Genomic DNA, 21,422 nt, shown 5'->3' with positions numbered 1-21,422 from the left:
AACATACTTACAAAGAACATATTTATGTTTAATCACCACATTATCTGTGTAAAGCTGCTTTGAGACAATGTTCATTGTTAAAAGCGCTATACAAATAAACATGAATTGAATTGAATATAAATTCTAATTGCTTTGAATGTCTTTCTCGCTCTCTCACTCTTTTTTTTCTATATCTATCTCTAACACACACACACACTGCAAACGTCTATACTGTACTATACTGTATACTGTATATATACACCTGTCAAACCCTGGTAATTCTTTTTTTTTTTTACTTTGTCCGGTGTAGGCACAGACTCTCGCTCAACACACACACACACACACACACACACACTGCAAACGTCTATACTGTACTATACTGTATACTGTATATATACACCTGTCAAACCCTGGTAATTTTTTTTTTTTACTTTGTCCGTGTAGGCACAGACTCTCGCTCAACACACACACACACACACACACACACACACACTGCAAACGTCTATACTGTACTATACTGTATACTGTATATACACCTGTCAAACCCTGGTAATTTTATTTTTTTACTTTGTCCGGTGTAGGCACAGACTCTCGCTCAACACACACACACACACACACACACACACTGCAAACGTCTATACTGTACTATACTGTATACTGTATATATACACCTGTCAAACCCTGGTAATTCTTTTTTTTTACTTTGTCCGTGTAGGCACAGACTCTCGCTCAACACACACACACACACACACACACACACACACACACTGCAAACGCCTATACTGTACTATACTGTATACTGTATATATACACCTGTCAAACCCTGGTAATTTTATTTTATTTTTAACTTTGTCCGGTGTAGGCACAGACTCGCTCAACACACACACACACACACACACACACACACACACACACAACACACACACACACACACACACACACACACACACACACACACACACACACACACAACACACACACACACACACACACAGACAAATTCAGCCACATATACACATGGTCTCTCTCTCACACACAAATATATTATGTTTGTTTAATAGTGAATATAAAACACATACAACTATATTTTATTACTAAATAAATTATATATAAAAATATATTTCTATTTCTATTTTTATCAATATAAAATATATTTACTTTTAACAATTTTTTCTTTATATTTTATAGCTTTTAATTTTTTATTTCAATTAAGGAATATGATTATGATATGATTACTGAAATTGTTTTAAAATGTTTTTTACTTTTGAAAATTGTAACATTTACATATTTGATTCCAGAATATTTTATTTATTTATTTATTTATTTGTTTGTTTGTTTATTTATTTATTTTACTTAATATTTTATCAATTTAATCAGCTCAGGATTAATCAAAAGGTACATCTAAGCAAGAAAAAAGGCAAATAAAAAAATTATAACCATTACAGTCATTTTCCAAATTAAATCCCTGGAATCACAGAGACCCCAATTTATAAGGGACTAAAGCAAATCTTGCCAGAACAAATGCTCTTCTTTTTTTTTCTTTTTTTTTTTCATAATAAAGGCAGGTGCTGTCATGGGATAGTTATCATTTAATCAGGTCATATGATGCCTTTGAAATTCCATAGGTGTTGTCTTCAGAGTCACTCGACACTCCCACACGGAGCATTAAAGGTGTATTTAAAGAAGCCATCGAGAGCGACACCTAGAATTCTGCACTGCACTTGAACCCTTCCCTCAAAAATGGTAAGCCTGTTTTTACATAGTACACTAATGACAGAATATTTTCTGAAGAAATACATTTTGGTTATTATTTGTATTGTTTTTCATTTATATTTACAAGAGGACATGCAAAGCGTTATTATTAGAACTTAACTACATTTTCTGTTTGCCGAAATATCAAGATTCTCTGAAATATTGTGACGTGTTGCTTTAACCCTGTTTTATGTTTGCAGGTGAATGTACAGCTTGTGTTTTTCCTCATCACCTGTTTGCCATTCACTGTTTACAGTGAAGGCTCTGTAGGTAAGTCATGTCTGCATTATTACAGACTGCATTATTGTCAAGACTGACAAATTGAAGTTGAATCATTACAATACTAATATTATCAATATTACCAAATATACCAACTTTTTTCTAACCCCTTACAGACTACTGCTATACCTTGCCAGCATGCAGTAAGTTTTCCCTTTATTCTCCTGATTGTATGGTCTGGGTCTAGTTTATGTGCAGAAGAGATTTTTCATTTTGATAATGAACTTCTAAGTGCATAGATGTGTTTAGATGCATAATTTAACTAATTTGCAAATCTAAACTGAACAAATGAGAATCTAAAAAAAATCATATGGTGCATGGCTGATAAAATCTTAAAATGTTAATAATCTTACTGTATGAACAAACCTAATGAACGAACAGTCATAACTTTAAAACCACCAACAGGTGACTTGAGTAACATTCACCATGCTGGTACAATGGCCCTTGCTATATATATCAGTATAAAATATCAGTCAGCATTCAAAGAAAAGCAGGAAAGTGAAAAGATCGAAACAGGTTAGCAAGGAATGAACTGAGATGGCTGAACGACTGGGAAATCCTATTAGGTGTTCCCAAAAGTGGTCCACAGAATATCAAGTAAACAACACAATGATGAGAGTTGGGAAGGAAAAAGCAACACAAATTGGGCCAACAGAAATGGTTTAATGCTTTGGGCTATGTTCTGCCGTTCTTGTGGATGTTAATATGACACCGACCTGATCGTTGTTTTCTTTCGACCTTGCTCAGAAACAACCTTCAGATCCAAAATCCACAGCCTTAACCTCTTAAGCTGAATTCCATCCTTCATGGCACTGGTATTCCAGCAGGATAATGCTCCATGCCCCAAAAACTGTTTCCCGGAACGGTTTCAAAATGTTCCAGGTGTTGATTTGCCCATGAAATTTTATAGATCTCAAAGCGATTAAGCATTTGGTGATCCATATCTGATCCATGGACTTACAGGACACCAAACAACACAGATCATCTACAGTGCCTTGTAGTATTGGTGTTTTTTTTATGGAGAGCAGCTTACATTTATCAGTTGAGGGCCATGCTAAAGGGCAGTGGCAGCAGGGAATTGAACCCATGACCTTCCAAACAGAAGGCCAACATCTTATCCACTGAGTTACTACTTCCCTGATTTTATAAAAAGGACCTAATCAATATTAGGCAGGTGGGTTTAATGTTATGGCTCATCGTTGTATATAAAGTCTGAAATGGTGACCACCTGATAGAAGAATTATGTATTTATTTATTTAATTATTTATTCACTGTACATTGAGTGTTTGTGTCAACATTACTGTGTGTCAATTTGCATCCCACATATGCATCATAATTATTTTTCTGTTATCTGACCTTTATTTTCCCACAGGACCGTAACAAACAGGCCCATATTTACTCAATCTCTTACATCTAGTATGTACATGCAGTTTCGGGTAGTAAAAGTAATCAAATACATGTGAATATTTACAGTTACAGCATTTAGCATTTAAATATATAGCCACTACTTGCCTGCGCCTCTGTATATATTAGAATCAATATAATAAACGGTGTAAAGAAGCGAGGACGTGATTAGAGCTTGCGTTCTCAATTCTCAGCATTCGGATCCTAAACCGTCTTCTTGTTTTGATCTCAAACCCATGTCTTCAGCCCATAGCAATTGAGAAATCATTGGCCTCGTCGCGGCAACGGTTTGGGAGAGGTTTTTCCTTTTTAGCGATGCTGTTCCGCATTATTGAATTTCTGATGAATTTAAATGCAGAGCCGAGATTATTGAAGTCAAACCCTATCCAATCAATTTGAATAGATTCAAATCCGTAACCTAAACTGGATTTTCCTCGCAGGACCGTATCATTTTCAAATGAAAAAATTGTTCATTTTAATTTGGACAATCCCTGTTCACTGTGGATTGGGGATTTGTGCACAATCAAATGATGTATTATAAATGAAATTAATTAATTGCCAAATCCTCTACCACTCCTCAAAATTGTTATATTAAGATTAGAAACTTGGAAATGACCTATTTACACAAATGGGATTTTAAACTAATCCTTTCCAAAACTGTGGACTGAAACGAATTTTAGATTGAAAAAATTAAAAATAGACCAGAGATTAAGATTTTAGCTTTTATTTCCTGGTCTTAATATCTAGATGCTTATTGTATATATTGCTCATTGAATATTATGTATCAGACTACGTAATTTCCGGACTATAAAGCGCACCCATATATAAGCCGCACTCACTGAATTTGACAAATATTTTTAACATAAATAAGCCGCAGTCTTACACTACACTAATGTACTTTACACAGGCTTTAACAAAAGACACGTTACACACGGTGTAACGGGTAAAATATGTTGCGCTCCCTTTAGGAGCATAGCGTTTTTTTGGGAAAAGACCGGCACAGCATTTTTCCGGTAACTGACTAACCCGTAATGCTGTTGCCAAGAAAAATAAAAAAGCACAAGTTTTGGAAACCTGTCTGTGCTTATATGATTTCTGTTGCAACTGGAGTTAGTGAGCTCTCCCTTCACCCAGACTCAACACGTTACAACGGCTTGTATCTAAACAGTAGCCTACCAAGAAAGTCATTGTTCACTGTCTTCCTCCTTCCTTTCACAACTATTTCTCTCGAGAGTTTATCTTTTGGCATCGTCGTGCGTAAAAAAAAAACGTTTTTTTCTCCCGATGCCGTGCAGCTCAGAACACAGGTGAGGTGTGTTTTTTCGTTTTCGTTCGGAAATTTCATTGTTCTAATGTTATGGGGTTCAGTTTTTTGGCTTGACATTTGTGAAACCGGGAAAAACCAAGGAAAAATTCATAAATTAACCGCTTCGTTGTTTAAGCTGCGGTGTTCAAAACGTAGGAAAAAAGTAGCGGCTTATAGTCAGAAAAATACGGTACCTAATTTGCAGGCTAACAAAAGTATAAGACGTCTTGTACTAAGTAACAGTAAATAACACTTAATATTTGGTTGCATATTTTTTGCTTGCTTCAAGCTTGCAACTCGATACCATTATCATATTCATTTTCAGGCTTGTACCGAAACCTCTTTCAGTTTTTTCCTGCATTCCCTTCATCAGGAGGGGGAATGCATGGTTACTTGTGCTAATTTATTTGACCACTCTAAAATCGTCCACTGCTTTCCTTTTATAAAGCCCACTGTTGTTTTAGCAGCGTGTTTTCTTGATGCATGATAATGTTATTTCTGATTATTTTGGGTACTCCTCTGTAAATTTCATACATTCTGTTGCTAGCATTAGTAGTGAGTATTACGCTTGTTGCATATACAGATAGGCAAGCCCAAGCCATGCAACTTCCTTCACCGGATGAGACTGAATGCTTTGAATCATTGGTGGCTTTTTTCTATTATAGGACCTTTCAAATTGCTTTATTGACTAAGCCCAATTCAAAATGGCTTGCTTTTCTCCCCTAGACAGCTCTCTGATCTTCATGCTTTTTTTGAAACTGAAGGCTATAAACAAGGGTAGATGTTTAAAGCTATTTTACTGTTTATACATTTAGCCTAATAGAATAAATCCAAGTACCACAAATGTGTTTGGTGGTCGGATAAACAATTAGTACCAGGAAATAAATGCTGAAATTCTTATTAAACATCTACAACCTATAAAAAATGTATTGAGGGATCCGTAGATTTTCACATTTTCTTTTCACATTTTCGCAATGCTAAATATATATGGCAAGTAAAATTTTAAATGCTGAGCGAACATTATTAAGCCAAATTCCACATCCACTTCATATTATTTTTAATAGATTAGAAACTGCAACCTGACCTGGATTTTCTCACAGGACCGTACCTTGTTTTCACCAAACAGTGATCCTGATCAGTAAAAGTGATCAATTTATTTAAATATACTGTACTTTTTACTGCCCTCTTTATATCTACACACTCTAATCAATATATTTATTATAAAAACCAAATATGTGAGCAAGAAACTAATTTAAGACACAATTTGTGGTCACACAGTGCAAATTGTTCATTAGAGTATTGAATGTGGGACTTGGTAGTGGATAAGATGTTGGATTTCTGATTGGAAGGTCATGAGTTCAATTCCTAGTGCTACCAAGCTGCCACAGCTGGCTCCTTTAGCAAAGCTTAGCTGCTCAGCAGAAATGGAAATAAGCTGCAAATAGATTGTTATTGCCTTCTTTGTTTTCTCAATAGATGCAAGCATGTGGTCTACTTTATCACCAAAATACTGCAATGGTACTCGCCAGTCTCCCATCAATATCGTGACCGCTGATGTAAAGGCTGATATAAACTTGACAGCGTTCAACTTCACTGGCTTCAATGACAGTTCCCACCTCATAAACATTGAAAACACTGGAAAGTCAGGTGAGTAACAAGAGTCACAACAGCTGACACTATATACAGCAAAATATGATTACAATATTTATCCTAGCCTAGGTCTTGTCCAGAAAGCCGTTTTTTGCTTTGACGTGTAACCTTTTACTGGAAACCCTCCTGTTGCATACTGTAGTTGCTTATATTTGCACAGTCATGGAAAAGAATGTACTGAATATGGCCTTCAAATTCGATTTTTTTTTATCTGTGGATGAACTACAAGTTTGCGGTCCTCATTTAACAAGAATAGAAAATATACAAGTTGTTATTTATTAGTTTGTAAAATAAAGTAAAACAATTTCCTTTGGATTGATGAAACCAAGATGGACATCATGTATGTCCGGTGAATGACGTATCACCACAAACACATTTCAACTGCATGACAGGTGGTAGTGATTGTGCATGGGGGTATAGGGCTGATGATTTGGAAAACAAGATTTTAGAAGAATATTTTTGAGACAAATGCTTTATCCACCTGCTATTGGTATGTTGAATACTATATAAATAGTATATTGCCAAAGGTTTGTGGAAACCTGTTCATAAGTATAGTATGTGCTTTTTAAGCATTGCATTCCACATTTAGTCCTAATTTGCTCTTATAATTCCCTCCACTCCTCTTGGAAGATCTTCCACTAGATTTCAGAGTATGCTTGTGGACATTTGTGTTCAACAGCCACAAATAAAGTCAGGTACTGATATGTAGGGTAAAGAGGCCTGTGGTGCAGTCAGTGTTTCAGTTCTTCACAAAGTTGTTTAGAGCAGGCAACTCAAGATCTTCCTATCCAAACCATGTAAACCAGATCTTCCTGGAGCCCTGGAGGTTTGGGTTTCCAAGTTCAAGTGAACGCAAAATTGTATTATACTACATCCAAAGCTGGAGGCACACATACAATTGTGTGCATCCAGCTTAGTGGTAACTTAGTGGAGAAGAACTTCATATGGCAGGAACGGTCAGGTGTCCCTAATCTTTTATCCATATAGTGTAAATATATAAACACACAAGGGGTGTTCAAGTCAAACTGGGACATTTGATTTTTATATAATAAAAGAACAATTACAAGGAGTGGAAACTGCATTTATTTTTTTATACACTCGCCTACTACATTTATACACTTATCCCGCTGACGGACAATATTTAAAACATATATACCAATTAATTTTTTACTGTGGCTGAGCGTATCATCACCGTATTGTGCTTGAAATATTCTGTAGATATCCACGGGTTTTCCGCCTTCGTTTGTAAGAAACTTTAGCACCACACGCTGTTCCATGCTCGCACTAACACCATTGTCTGCCATCTTGATTATTGGTCTCTGGACTGGCCCGTGACATCATTAATAGGATACACAAGCCACTTACTACTGCATGTAATACCGACGTGCAAGCATTCATTTTTATAAATTACAAGTCCCAGTTACACCTTAGTATACTTTTTTCATGTAGCAAAGAATCTGAGGCACCCATGGGTCGGATTACTATTGAGACACTGATATAAGAATTCTTTGCCTCTTTAGTGAAAATTCTTTCGGATGCTTTGAACATTGGCGTGTCAGGTGGAGGCCTTCAGAGCCAGTACAATACCACTCAGCTGCACTTCCACTGGGGTAACGGCTCCTCTATCAATGGATCAGAACACACCGTGGATGGACAACAATATGCAATGGAGGTAGGGAAAAAAATGTCTAAAAAAAACCTTAATGGAATTTAAGACTGCAATTTATTCAGCATTTTTTATTGTTGTTGTTTTTAGATGCACATAGTGAATAGTAGGGCTGATTTAAATGCCACTGCTGCTCTCAGTGACTCAACAGGATATGCTGTTCTTGGTTTCTTCATTGAAGTAAGTATTAACTCTAATCTTCGCTCAGGTTTAAAATGCATGTGTAGTTGCCTTGGAAATAATACATTGTGGTTCTTTTTTGTTATATTCGTAGGCAACCAATGACACTGGCAAACCAGAAGTCTGGAAGAACCTCACGTCGCTCTTAGCAAATATTACTAAAGAAGGTACGAAAATAATTCTTATTATGTATCTGATATGACACTGAACCCATTGAAAAGTGCCATTCTTTTACACAACGTCTGCCATTTGATTGGTCATTCTAAGAAAAAGCTCCATGTGGCCAAATGGGTTATTCAATTGGAGCTTTTTCTTAGAACAACCAATCAAATGGCAGCTATGTAAAAGAATGCCGCTCAATCAAACAAATCAGGTTCCTCTCTTACGATGATGAACCTGAGGTGCTTGAGATTACTAACAGGAAACCGGATCAACTGTGATCTGTAGTATCTTTCTTGCACCACAATCTTCTACTTTAAATCTAAATCCCCTTTTTCCCCTTGATTTCAGCTGCCTCAGTGGACATTAAAAATCAATTCACAATTGACAGCCTGCTTCAAGGAGTGGACCGGACAAAATATTATCGTTACCGTGGCTCTCTGACCACGCCGACTTGTAACGAAAATGTGGTGTGGACTGTATTTAAAGACACAATCAAAGTCAGCAAAAATTTGGTAAGTTTGTGGAAAAGATTTTGTAAGTTTGTGGAAATATCACTATGTGTTGTTTCTTCGACTTATCAGTTTGCCAAGTATTTTTTTTTCCAAAGTGCCGAATACAAGCAATTCAAGTGTGCTCTAGAGCAGGGGTGGCCAACCAGTCAGAGACCGAGAGTCACATTTTTTACTGTGTTACCGCAAAGAGCCACATCATACACACGGGCACACATGAACATCACCCATCCCTTCCTCTTACACACACACACCTCTGCTCAGCCAGATTTATTGTAAATGTCACACACCAACATAATGACAGAAATTGACTCCTACAGTTCTAAGACCACAGGACAGTCATTTTCAACAATGAACATTGTGTGCACTGTCTCACACACACAAACTCTGTTAAACCAAGTCCACAAACAAAAATATAATAATTTACAATAGCGTTTTTCTTTTACTATGCATGTTACTTAGTGGGACTTTTGGCATCCTTGCCTTGAACAATCCCCTTCAAATCTGCCTCGTATTCCGTTGTTGCTTCTCGAAGCAATTCTTTCACATGGGTGTCAGTCACAACAGATCGATGCTTTGATTTCACGTGTTTCAGGGTAGAAAACACAGACTTTGTGTGTGTGTTTTTTTATGTGCGTGTTCACTTCGCTTGAGTTTAATCAGGTATTTTTGTCAAATGCGCATGTGCGTGAGATGAATTATTATTTTTACAAGGGGCCACATGAGAAACCTGAATTGTGTCAGAGGGCCACACCAACGATAATATTTTAGGGATGCACCGAAATGAAAATTCAATTCAAATGGCAATGAAATCCATCATTTTTTGTGTTTTGCCTTTTGCCTTGGCACCATCACTGGAAAACTTTCCTGCCTTTTCAAAAAACGTCCGCTACAGACGGAATACCAAATCATTTTATTGACCTGTTTTCAATTAAATTAATTAGTTGCAAAATCCTTCTCCAACTGTTTTACTTACATACTTACTTACTTACTTACTTAACATTTACTGGTACTTTTTTTAGAGATGTGTTGCAGCCATCTGTTTTATCTATTGACCTCATTTTTTCTTTAGAGTGGTACATTTTCTCAGTTTAAACATTTGATATGTTTTCTATGTTTTATTATGAATAAATTATTATTTTCTAAAATTTGCAAATCATTCCATTGTTTTTATTTTCACTTAGAGAAGCCTAAGATTAGGATTATACAACTACAGATTCACTAATCGCATTTTAAATCGAGCTATTTTATTCTTTTTTTGCCACTAGATCGATCTCTTCAGCTCCACAGTGCACACCAATACCACGACCGATCCTTTCATCATCACCAACTACAGACCGGTTCAGGCTCTCAATGGTAGGGTCGTGACATCGCAACCGACGACAACCGCCGCACCCAGCACAATCCCATCGAGTGCACTTCATCACACTCTGTCTGTCAGCACGGCCCTCCTCTGCTTGGCCTTGTTTCGGTGTTTGTAATCCCCATCTACTTCAAACAGTGTGGTTATGAGAGTGTTTCTTTAGTCTAGACACTTGATTGCACTGAATGTATCAATCGTGCCTTAATGAAGTCGTGCGCACACACAGGCAGAATATAAATTATACGTAAATGTCTACAGTATATTTATTTTATTAAAGATATTTTAAAACTGTCACTTATAACCTCGTAGAGAGTGTATGTTTTGTATCGCAGTCTGTTTGTTTATTTTTCTGTTAAGGTTTAGTTAATAATTAATATATTTAAGCAACTAATTTCTAGCAAATAAAATTTTTTTTTTTGGAAATCACTGTTTGTTCATTTTATACTCTTTTTCATTGGTTGTTTGGTGCTGCAAAAAAAACTGCTATTATAGGTTTTTTTCATTTCAAGGAACAAATTCCTTTTTTTTTGCAATAAATAGGGAATGTGGTGAAAAAGCTTATAGCTATTGTATATAATTCCCCTAGTTCAATCTTAAACCCAGGTTACAAGCTGTGTTGTGTGTCTGTATTTGCTATTAATATATATATATATATATATATATATATATATATATATATATATATATATATATATATATATACACACAATGATAGGAAAATTATACAGCTAGACAGAATCAGCGTTCCTTATAAGCATATTAAACCTCTTTGGTGCTCCCTCAGCTGATTGCAGCAAAGAATATTGCAACCCTAGACTGGCAAAAGGTCTCCAAAAGTAAATTAGAGAGTCTGGAAGTACAATCCTCAGGAAGTACAGTCAACTCATGCTCATCTTGTAGAATGCCAAGATGTTGGTCCTCCAGTGTTTAGGTGGAGACCAAGGTATTTATAATCACTGACCTACCAAAAACTCTTCTTTAATAAAGACAAGCTGGGGTACCATGTTCTCCCACAAATAACACTTTGGTCTTCCCAAATCCGTCCATCCCTATCCTGTACTTTTCCTCCTAAACATCAATAATACACCCTACAGTAGCTTTTGCAGAGTCATTATAGAACTTGATTTAATGTTGAATTGAAAAAGAGTCCCTTCCTGTTCTACAGGCCACCTGTTCAGGCATGCTGCTACTCAGTTGAACCAACCAAGGCCTGTCAGACAGGTTATCTGGAAACCAGGATATTGAATGAGATATTAATTCTAAAAAAAACAAACACAAACAAGTAGTTATGATAGGTCAAAATATGTAAATAATTTGTTTAGTGAGTGCACAGGTTCCTAACCCTGGAGTACATTTTATCCTGCATATTTTTGCTTAAGGACAATTCCATTTGTAGAAGTACTTCACAAATTGAATATATTTGTGTTTTTCTCCTACAACACACCCAATTGCAACTACAGTATGCAGCAAGATTAGTTAAATTAAGTATGTTTAAAGCAGGCTAAACACTTAAATATACTACTACAAAATACTACTACTGACGTATAAAGCACTGAATAGTGCAGCAAACTTTTGTTCCATTATGATCCCCATATTTGACACTATTAATCATACTATCCTCCTTGCTAGACTAGAGAATGTTGTTGGAATAAAGGAAACAGCTCTCTCCTGGCTTAGGTCTTATTTGACTGATCGCTATAATTTTTGTTGATGTAGATGGTAAGTTCTTCAAACTCTCTGAGGTAAAGTTTGGAGTTCTACAAGGATCTGACTTAGGCCCATTGCTTTTCTCTATATAGTTGCTGCCCCTGGGTGAAATTATACATAAACACAGTTCTATATTTCAGCAAAGCCATATGAGAGAGATCAGCTTTAAAATGTTGATGAGTGTGTAAAGGACATTAGACAGTGGATGCTTGAAAACTTCCTTCTGCTTAATTCTAATACGACGGAAGTACTTTTACTAGAACGACATGCAGCTAGAAATAAACTTTTTTTAATTTTGTAGATTACGTAGCTTCTCTGGATAGTGTTTCTGTCTCAGTGTGTACAGCAGTCAAAGACCTTGGAGTGATTATTAACCCGAGTCTTTTTTTTGAGGCTCATGTGAATAATATTACCAGGATCACTTTATTTTACCTTAGAAATATTGCTAAAATTAGAAATATGATGTCATTACAGGATATAGAAAAACTAGTTCATACTTTTGTTAGATCTAGATTAGACTACTGTAACGCCTTACTGTCTGGTTGTTCGAGTAAATGCATAAAAAAGCTTCAGTTAGTTCAGAATGCAGCAGCCCTACTAGATCTAGAAATGATGACCACATTAGCCCTGTTTTTTCAGTCTACACTGGGCCTCAATTAAATCTTGTATTGATTATAAAATACTACTACTGACATATAAAGCACTTAACGGTCTCGCACCGCAGTATCTGAGTAAACTTCTGTACCAATATGATTCTCCATGCCTACTTAGATCAAAAGCTGCAGGCTATTTGTTCCTCAAATAATAAAGACTACAGCAGGGGGCAGATTCTGAGACACAGTCTCAGTGTTAAAATCGAGGCTGAAAACATTTATTTAGTCAAACCTTCAATCAGTAGAATTGTCTTAGGTAAAGGAGCAGATCTACAGGGATCATGGATATAGTGTTCGGTGAACTGGGATATTTGTATGCTGTCGTCCCCTTACTCTCACACGTTCACTCATCCCTGAGATCCCTAATGTCTGTGTTACCTTCTGGTTCTCCCTTTCATTTATGATGCTATAGTGAGTCTTGCCTGAGTCCCAAACTGCACAGTGTCCTTAACTTTTATACAACAATAAGGATACTTAATAATCCTTCTCTCTCTCTCTCTCTCTCTGGATTCCCTCATGAGTCTGGTTCCACTCAAGGTTTCTTCCTTATGCCATGCAGAGTTTTTAAATGACACTCACTACCGGCTTACTCATTAGGGACAAACTTACACATAAAGAACATCTTATTCATTCTTTATCACCACATTATCTGTGTAAAGCTGCTTTGAGAAAATGTTCATTGGTAAAAACGCTATACAAATAAAAATGAATTGAATTTATTTAAATCTTTAGCACCTATCTTGATCAAAAGGTGCAGGCTATTTGTTGGTACCTCAAATAACGAAGACTACAACAGGAGGCAGGGCTTTCTCTTACAAAGCCAAACAGTTATGGAACAGCCTTCCAGAGTTGGCAAACTGTGGATTTATGTTAAGAATTTGCATTGAAATAAAAAATTTAGATCTCCTAATCATTCTAATCTATTTTTACAAAATAATAATTTACATTTTAGGCATTTTCCCTTATAAAGAGTGACTAAGATTTTTAAAACTCATTCAGTACATTCAATACAGCTAAGCAGCTACATGGTTTTAGGTCTTGTTTAGCAGCCCAGGAGTGCCAAATTGCAGTGGTTAGAATTTGAACTAATAACCTTTAGACCCAAAGTCCAATACCTTATCCACTACATCTAACAAGTAATTAAGCTGAGTATCAACTCTTTTTCCTAAACAAAATGTCACTAAATGTGGCTTGCAGCCCAGAACGCAACCTGCTACATGCAATAGGTTGATGGGAAAATGGCAGGAGCCAATTAAAGAGGCGTGGCTAAAACTAGGCTATGGTTTAAAAGTGGGCAATGAAAACTCCCTGCAATATGAAGGAAACCAAACCAGTCAAATCCAAGTTAGTAAAATGGTAATTTGTTGTTAAAATGTTACTTGTATATGCACCAATACATCTCTTTTTGTGCTCCTGTGCAAAGTTCTGCTTTCAAGTCAAGTATTTGCTTGCAGTACATTATTTATATAGGTTTTTTTATTGATCAATTTTCATTTAGGGCAAGAAATAAAAATGCCCAAATTTCTTTCTCTAGAATCACAAAAAAATAGATTTTTCTTTCTAGGTCTTCTTGTTGCTTCTGTACCTCTTTGTTGTTTGGTTTCTCCCTGTGGCCACGAGTGCTGATTCCTCAAAAGGCAAGCAACAATTCTTAAACATTCATAAAAATTGCATGCTGTTTTAGCATATTTGCATATTTTGTAGTTAATTGTTACCAATTCTATGTTGAATGTTTATAACATTTGAGAATTAGGAAGGAATTTATTCTCTTTTCAGCTTGGTGCTATAAGTTTCCATTATGTGGTGAGTATGCTTTTTTCCCAATGCTAATTTAAAGCTAAACTTGCACTGTGACTGATTTCAAGCTTGGAAAAAAAAAAAAAGTTTTTTCTTAAAATGGTCAAAGAAATCTGACTTTTGCCTTCTTTGTTGTTGAAGAAAAGTGTTTTTAGTGTTTTCTGAGGAAACAACGCATGTTTTTCAGATGAATCAACCTGGTCTTTAATCCCCAAAGCATACTGCAATGGAAGCCGCCAATCTCCTATTAACATTGTGACCAAATGTCCAGGCTGACGTGAACTTAACATCATTCAAATTCACTGGTTATGATGATGGCACGGTCATGAGTGAAATGGCTAATACTGGCAGGGATGGTTTGTGTACCCACTGTGCTGTCTGTTTTCCTATTTTAATTCATTTGTGGCTCAAAAATTAGTATTAATTATTAAAAATTTAAATTAAAATCAAAAAATTAATTATAACCATTAACTACAACCCTAATTCTTATAAGCTTTTTCTAGTGAAAAATCCTCAATTTCTTCACTATTTCTGGATTTTCTGTAGTATTATTTTCCTCAGTCATATTCCAATTACTTTGACTTTAGTTAAGGTCACATTAAATCAAGACCAGATGGTGGTTCAAGGTGGAGCGCTTCCTGGCATTTACCATAGCCAGCATTTCCACTTTCACTGGGGCAACGGCAGCTCCACGCCTGGATCTGAGCACACTATAAATAGCAGAAGATTCTCTATGGAGGTTTAAATGCACACTTGCATATTATACACACCTTTTTTTTTTCATTGCCTGATTTTAATTGATTTTTTCCTTTGTCTTTGTGTAACTAGCTGCACATAGTGAATATTAAAGCAGGATACAGTTCGACTGTAAGTGTCCTCAAAGATCCAAAGGGGGTTGCTGTTCTTGGTTTCTTTGTTGAGGTACAGTTGCTTTATATCCAAGTTTAAATGTACATTATAGGGGATTTGTAATGGCATCAAACATTACTACCTAGTGCAAAATATTACTTGGCGGTGGGGAACAAAATGGGGTTGGGAAGTTCAGGGTTTGGTCTTGGGTGTGAATGATCTTTTTGTTATGTAAATCTCAAGATACTATAGTTTGCAAATGAACCATTTGTTATGGAAAATTATGGCATTTTATGTATGCAAAAGTCACAAGCATGCAAACCGTATTTGAGGTTCTGGTGCATGTAGGATACCGGTGCATTAAAAATAAAATGGGTTTAAAAAAAATCTGTAAATGTTGAGATTTCTGAATTCAATGCAGGTCATGGGTACAACTTGGAGGCAAAGCAGGCAAATTTCTAATCCATAGTGTTGTTATATTTTGTTGCATACTGTTTTGTATAGGCGACAAGAGACACTGGTAAGCCCAACAGCTGGAAGACCTTAACCTCCTACCTAGCAAATATCTCTAAAGCAGGTAATGAACCAAGAAACATGCTGGTAAATTTATTTTATAGACCAGTCGTCTATGATGCTACACTTGTATGGCTAGTGTAAACTGCTATAACTTTAGGAAGTATTGATTTTTCTTCAGGTGGTCACACAAATTTTGCCAGATTAAAATATTCTGCTTTGGATTTGTCCCATACTGTAGGTAAGTTTACAGAACAATGAATGATTAACAAATTAATGTTTTTCAGGTGACTCAGTAACAATCACGGAGAATCTTACCATGGACAGTTTGCTTGAAGGAGTGGATCGGACTAAATATTACCGCTACTTGGGCTCTCTGACCACACCACCTTGTAATGAAGCTGTTGTGTGGACTGTCTTTAAAGATCCTATTAAAGTTAGCCATGATTTGGTAAGTTTGTGGAAATATCACACTATTTATTTGGATTTATCAGTTTGGCAAGTATTTCTTTTTCCAAAGTGACTTTTGTTGAAATACAAGTAATTAAAGAGTGCTCAAGAGCTTAAAAAAGACTTTCTTGAAGTACGGTCAAGTTTCTAGCACCAAAACCACAATCAGAACCGCAATTTTGTCACTTTGCATTAGCGTCAGTTTTTATTGGTTATATTAGAAGTGAATGAAAGTTATATTGAAGGAAAGTGATCTTGATCAGGCTTTTGCATGATTAGAAGGAGAACCATTGCATTCTGTACTATTGCATCTTACTTGCATGCCATGTATTTTTGCATACTTTCTACTTTAAGATATACATTCTTCTTGTACACCTCCATCTTCAATATTTTTTTATAAAAGTACATGTAAAAATAACTATATATATATATATATATATATATATATATATATATATATATATATATATATATATATATATATATATATATATATAATATAATACACACAGGTAGATCATTATAACTTTCCTATACCCCCTTATTTCCTCTTCTCTTTGTTTAATATTGTTAATATTTGCTGTAGTTTGCCTGTAGCCTCACTTAAGCATTTCATTGTGCAAATGGTCACTGACATCTTTACATATGACAAATAAAGCTTGACACTTGGACCCAAAATTGCCCTTATACTGTAGCTTCGCCAAATTGGAAATAGTGCCATATGATACAAAATGAGTGGTTATACGGCTTTAAGGTAAGCACTCAATGCTATTTTACAGTGTATGCTATAGAAAACATTGCAGCTTCGTGCCCTGTATGTAGTTTTCCAAAGAATCACAAAAAAAAATCCCAAAACAATGCGTAAATAATTGCAAGTTTTCTGCTTTTATTTCTCTCCAAGGTTAATCTTTTCAGTGCTAGTGTGTATTTCAACAAGACCAGGACCCCTCACCTAATGACTAATAACTTCAGGCACACTCGGCCCATAAACGACAGAGTTGTGACCTCTCAAGACCGAAGAACTAAAGCAAGTGGGCAGTCAAATTCAGCTGACATCAATGTCTACAGTATCTGTGTATGTACTGCAATGCTTCTATGTGTCATCTTTTGGTTCTAGGCACATGGTGAGTAAGGAACACTGCATTTTGTTTCTTGTATCCCCTTATAACCAGCTACCTTTTTTGTACTGTATCATCTAGGTGAAATGCGGCAGAATTAACTCATACCTGTCGAATTTAATATTAGCACTTATAAACATGTATGTTCATGTAGTTATTAAATAGCTCAATTATTTATCAAAAAACATGTAGATATTGATATACTGTAGGTAACAAATGGGCTGTTTTAAGTATTTAAAAAACTGCTGATCTCTTGGGATTTTCTAACATTCTGATCTATAGAATTTCCCTAGAACATCCTGTGAGAAAAAGGTTTGCAGTAGTGATTGGAAGACCGGAAATTGTATTGGAAGCTTGTTCATCCAATTTTTTCATTTATTTTTTATTTTTGAGTCTTTTAGTTTATTTAACCCAGCCATTAGGTTTGCACAAGCCAGTGCACGCTTAGTGCCGGTCCCAAGCCCGGATAAACGAGAACGGTTGCTTTCAGAAGGGCATCCAGCGTAAAATGTGGCAAATCAAATATGTGGATCACGAATCAGAAATTCATACCAGATTGGTCGAGGCCGGTTACTAACAACCGCCACAGGTATCATTCGCCAACAGGGTACCAGTGGAAATTGGGCTACTGCTGGCCAAAGGAGGAGAAGGAGAGGAGAAAGACGTCTACAGAGACAGCAGGGAAATGAGAAGTGGAGGAGAGGGGAGGTTTGGGTTGGGCACTTTAAATGTTGGTACTATGACTGGGAAAGGAAAAGAGGTAGCTGATATGATGGAGAGGAGAAATGTGTGTTTAGAAGACCAAGTGGAAAGGGAGTAAGGCCAGGAACATTGGAGGTGGGTTTAAACTGTTCTTTCATGTTGTGGAAGAAGTTCTGAAGGAAGAGTACAGTAAGAGTGTAGTGGAGGTGAAGAGAGTTTCTGATAGGGTGATGAACGTGAAGCTGAAACTTAAAGGGGTGATGATGATAAATGTCATCAGTGCCTATGCTCCAAGTGGGTTGTGAGATGGAGGAGAAGGAAAAATTCTGGAGTGAGTTAGATGAAGTGGTAGAAGGTGAACCTAGAAATAAATGTTTGGTGATTGGGGCAGACTTTAATGGGCATGTAGGTGAAGGGAACAGAGGTGATGAGAAGGTGATGGGTAGGTATGGTCTTAAGGAGAGGAATGTAGAAGGGCAGATGGTGGTAGATTTTGCTAAAAGGATAGAAAATGGCAGTGGTAAATCCTTATTTTAAGAAGGATCACAGGGTGACGTATAAGAGTGGAGGAAGCTGCACACAGTTGGACTATATTCTATGTAGGAAATGCAACCTGAAGGAGATTGGAGACTGTAAGGTGTTGGCAGGGGACAGTGTAGCAAGACAGTATCAGATGGTGGTCTGTAGGATGGTTTTGGAGGTGAAGTAGAGGAGGAGAGTAAGGCCTGAATAAGGTGGTGAAAACTGAAGGAGGAAGACTGTAGAAGAGGTCAGACAGGGGCCTGGTGGTGGTGTTGAAGAGGTGCTGGATGATTTGGGAAACTACTGCAGAAGTAATAAGGGAGACCGCTAGGAAGGTACTTGGTGTGACATCTGGAAATAGAAAGGAAGACAAAGAGACATGGTGGTGGAATGATGATGTGCAGGAAAGCATAAGAAAGAGGTTGGCAAAACATAATTTGGATCGGCAGAGAGATGAGAAAAGTAGGCAGGAGTACAAGGAGATGCAGCAGCAGGTAAAGAGGGATGTGGCGAAAGCCAAGGAAGAGGCATATGAGGAGCTGTATGTGATGTTGTACACTAAGGAAGGAAAAATGGATTTGTACCGATTGGCCAGGCAGAGGGACCAAGCTAGGAAGTATGTGCTGCAAGTTAGAGCAATAAAGGATGGATATAGAAATGTGCTGACTAGTAAAGAGGGTGGGTTGAGAAGATGGAGGGTTGATGAATGTGGAAAATAAGAGAGAGAAGGTTGGATGGTGTGGAGATGGTGAAATAGAAAGTGAATAGGATTAGTAAGGAGGAAGTGAGCGCAGTGATTAAGAGGATGAAGAGTGGAAAGTCATTTAGACCAGATGACGTACTGGTAGAAGCATGGAGATGTTTATGAGAGATGGCGGTGGAGTTTTTAGCCAGGTTGTTGTGAGAGGATGCCTGAGGAATGGAGAGAGAGTGTGCTGGTACAGATCTTTAAGAATAAGGGAGATGTGCAGACCTGCAGTAACTACAGGGGAATGAAGTTTATCAGTCACACCATGAAGTTATGGGAAAGAGTAGTGGAAGCCAGGCTGAGAGAAGAGGTGACCATTTGTGTATGATTTCATGCCGAGGAAGAATACCACAGATGCATTATTTGCTTTGAGAATGTTGATGACAGTGCAAAGTAATGGAGAGTGTGTTAGAGAAGTGAAGAAAAGAGTGTAAGAGTGAAAAGAGGGTGCAGTGGGTGGAGAAATGTGGCAGAAGTGATTTGTGATTGAAGAGTATCTGCAAGTGTGAAAGGGAAAGTTTATAAGACTGTGGTGAGACCTGCGATGTTGTATGGCTTAGAGACGGTGGCATTAACTAAAAGACGAGGCAGAGTTGAACATGTTGAGATTTTAATTAGGAGTGAGGAGGATGGACAGGATTAAAAATTAGTTCATTAGAGGGACAGCACATGTAGAACGTTTTGGGGACAAGTTGAGAGAGTCGAAATTGAGATGGTTTGGACATGTGCAGAGGAGGGACATGGAGTATATCGGTAGAAGAATGCTGAGGATAGAGTCTCCTGGAAGGAGGAAAAGAGGAACGCCAAGGAGGAGGTTCATGGATGTGGTGAGGAAAGACATGCAGGTACTTGTTTTGAAAGAGGCAGATGGCAGAGGACAGGGGGGTATGGAGACTGATGATCCACTGTGGCGACCCCTGATAGGAGATCTGTGTGTAAAATTCCCAGAAGGTCAGCAGTTTCTGAATTACTCCAACCAGTCTATCTGGTACCAACACCCAGGCTGCAATAATTCACACACATGACACTTTTCTACCTTCTGATGCAGATTATTGACCCTCTTGACCTGTACCAGCATGATATTTAATTCAAGTTTTGTAATGTTAGTTTGGTCATCTTTTTATTTATTTATTTTTTTTCCCCCGGCCAGTTTTGAAGCAGACTTATTTCATTACAGATTGGACCAGAAACCAGGATGTTTTGGAATTTCGTACCTGGTTTAAGAAGAATGAAAGTTTTTTTTAAAGACATTTATTAAGTTCTGTATTTTTAGCTTTTTAATTTATTGTACTTTTTTTTTTTTTTTTTTTACTGTGCAAACATCATGTGGCTCTAAACAAGCCTGAAATATTTTTATACACTTAAATTATTACAGTTGTCGTCTGATACTTAAAACAGTAATGCTGACCACTGCACATTTCAAATAAAATCACTTTAAAAAAAAAAAGACTAATTTTCTTGAGTCTAAATGAATCATTTTAAATAAGGAAGTGCATCTCTATAACTGAGGCCGATGCGATTCGCATCTCAATGTTTAGCCTACTATACATATAAAGCAGCTACCGACGCGATACGACACGATTCACTGCATGAAAATGCAGTGCGATATGATTTCGATCATATAAAAAATTATGCCATGCAATTAAAAATGGTACAGATAGTTTACTTTTAATTTATTTTATTTATATTTACTTAAGTGCCTTCTGACTTCTAACACCTGGCCCTTTTACAAGCAGGTCTTTGTAGTAAAAAAAAAGATTAAATAAAAATCAAACATTCTTTTTTTGTTCTCTGGGAAGATGCTCTACCTCTGCCATGTTAATCTTTATTGTCTGTGACTCTCAGGACATGTCTCTTTCTCTGCAGTGTTGTGATACGTCATATTCACGTAGCAGCAGTGATACTTAAAAAGCACGCTCAAAAAACTAGTAGAAATTAATCTAAATAAAATATATTGGTCACAAATTATTGATCACTTTTTAAATAAAAGTATAGCACAAATAAGAATTATATATTTTTTTTACAAATGCAAATATTTGTAAATTGATATGCGAAACTTGACATAAATCAGTGCATATAGTTGTTGACTTATGCCGATGCACTGCAGATGCAA

The 21,422-nt window shown here is 36.7% G+C and overlaps 1 protein-coding gene across 1 annotated transcript; it reads left to right on the top strand.

Moving 5' to 3' along the window:
* Positions 1–1,624: 1,624 nt before the first annotated feature.
* On the top strand, positions 1,625–20,749 carry LOC124388806. The gene is given in 20 exon segments (XM_046853836.1): positions 1,625–1,722; positions 1,932–2,001; positions 2,127–2,153; positions 6,197–6,367; positions 7,891–8,042; positions 8,127–8,216; positions 8,311–8,383; positions 8,727–8,890; positions 10,156–10,364; positions 13,837–13,966; positions 14,175–14,247; positions 14,387–14,413; positions 14,595–14,667; positions 14,669–14,763; positions 14,995–15,146; positions 15,236–15,328; positions 15,761–15,833; positions 16,057–16,220; positions 17,121–17,294; positions 20,487–20,749. Coding segments are annotated over 20 exon segments (2,094 nt in total). The 5' UTR covers positions 1,625–1,719; the 3' UTR covers positions 20,568–20,749.
* The last annotated feature ends 673 nt before the right edge of the window (positions 20,750–21,422 follow it).

This window comes from Silurus meridionalis, chromosome 7 (assembly GCF_014805685.1).
Source record: "Silurus meridionalis isolate SWU-2019-XX chromosome 7, ASM1480568v1, whole genome shotgun sequence".
NCBI lineage: Eukaryota > Metazoa > Chordata > Actinopteri > Siluriformes > Siluridae > Silurus > Silurus meridionalis.
Note: the sequence above shows the minus strand (reverse complement) of the source record. Positions and strands in the feature narration are given on the sequence as shown.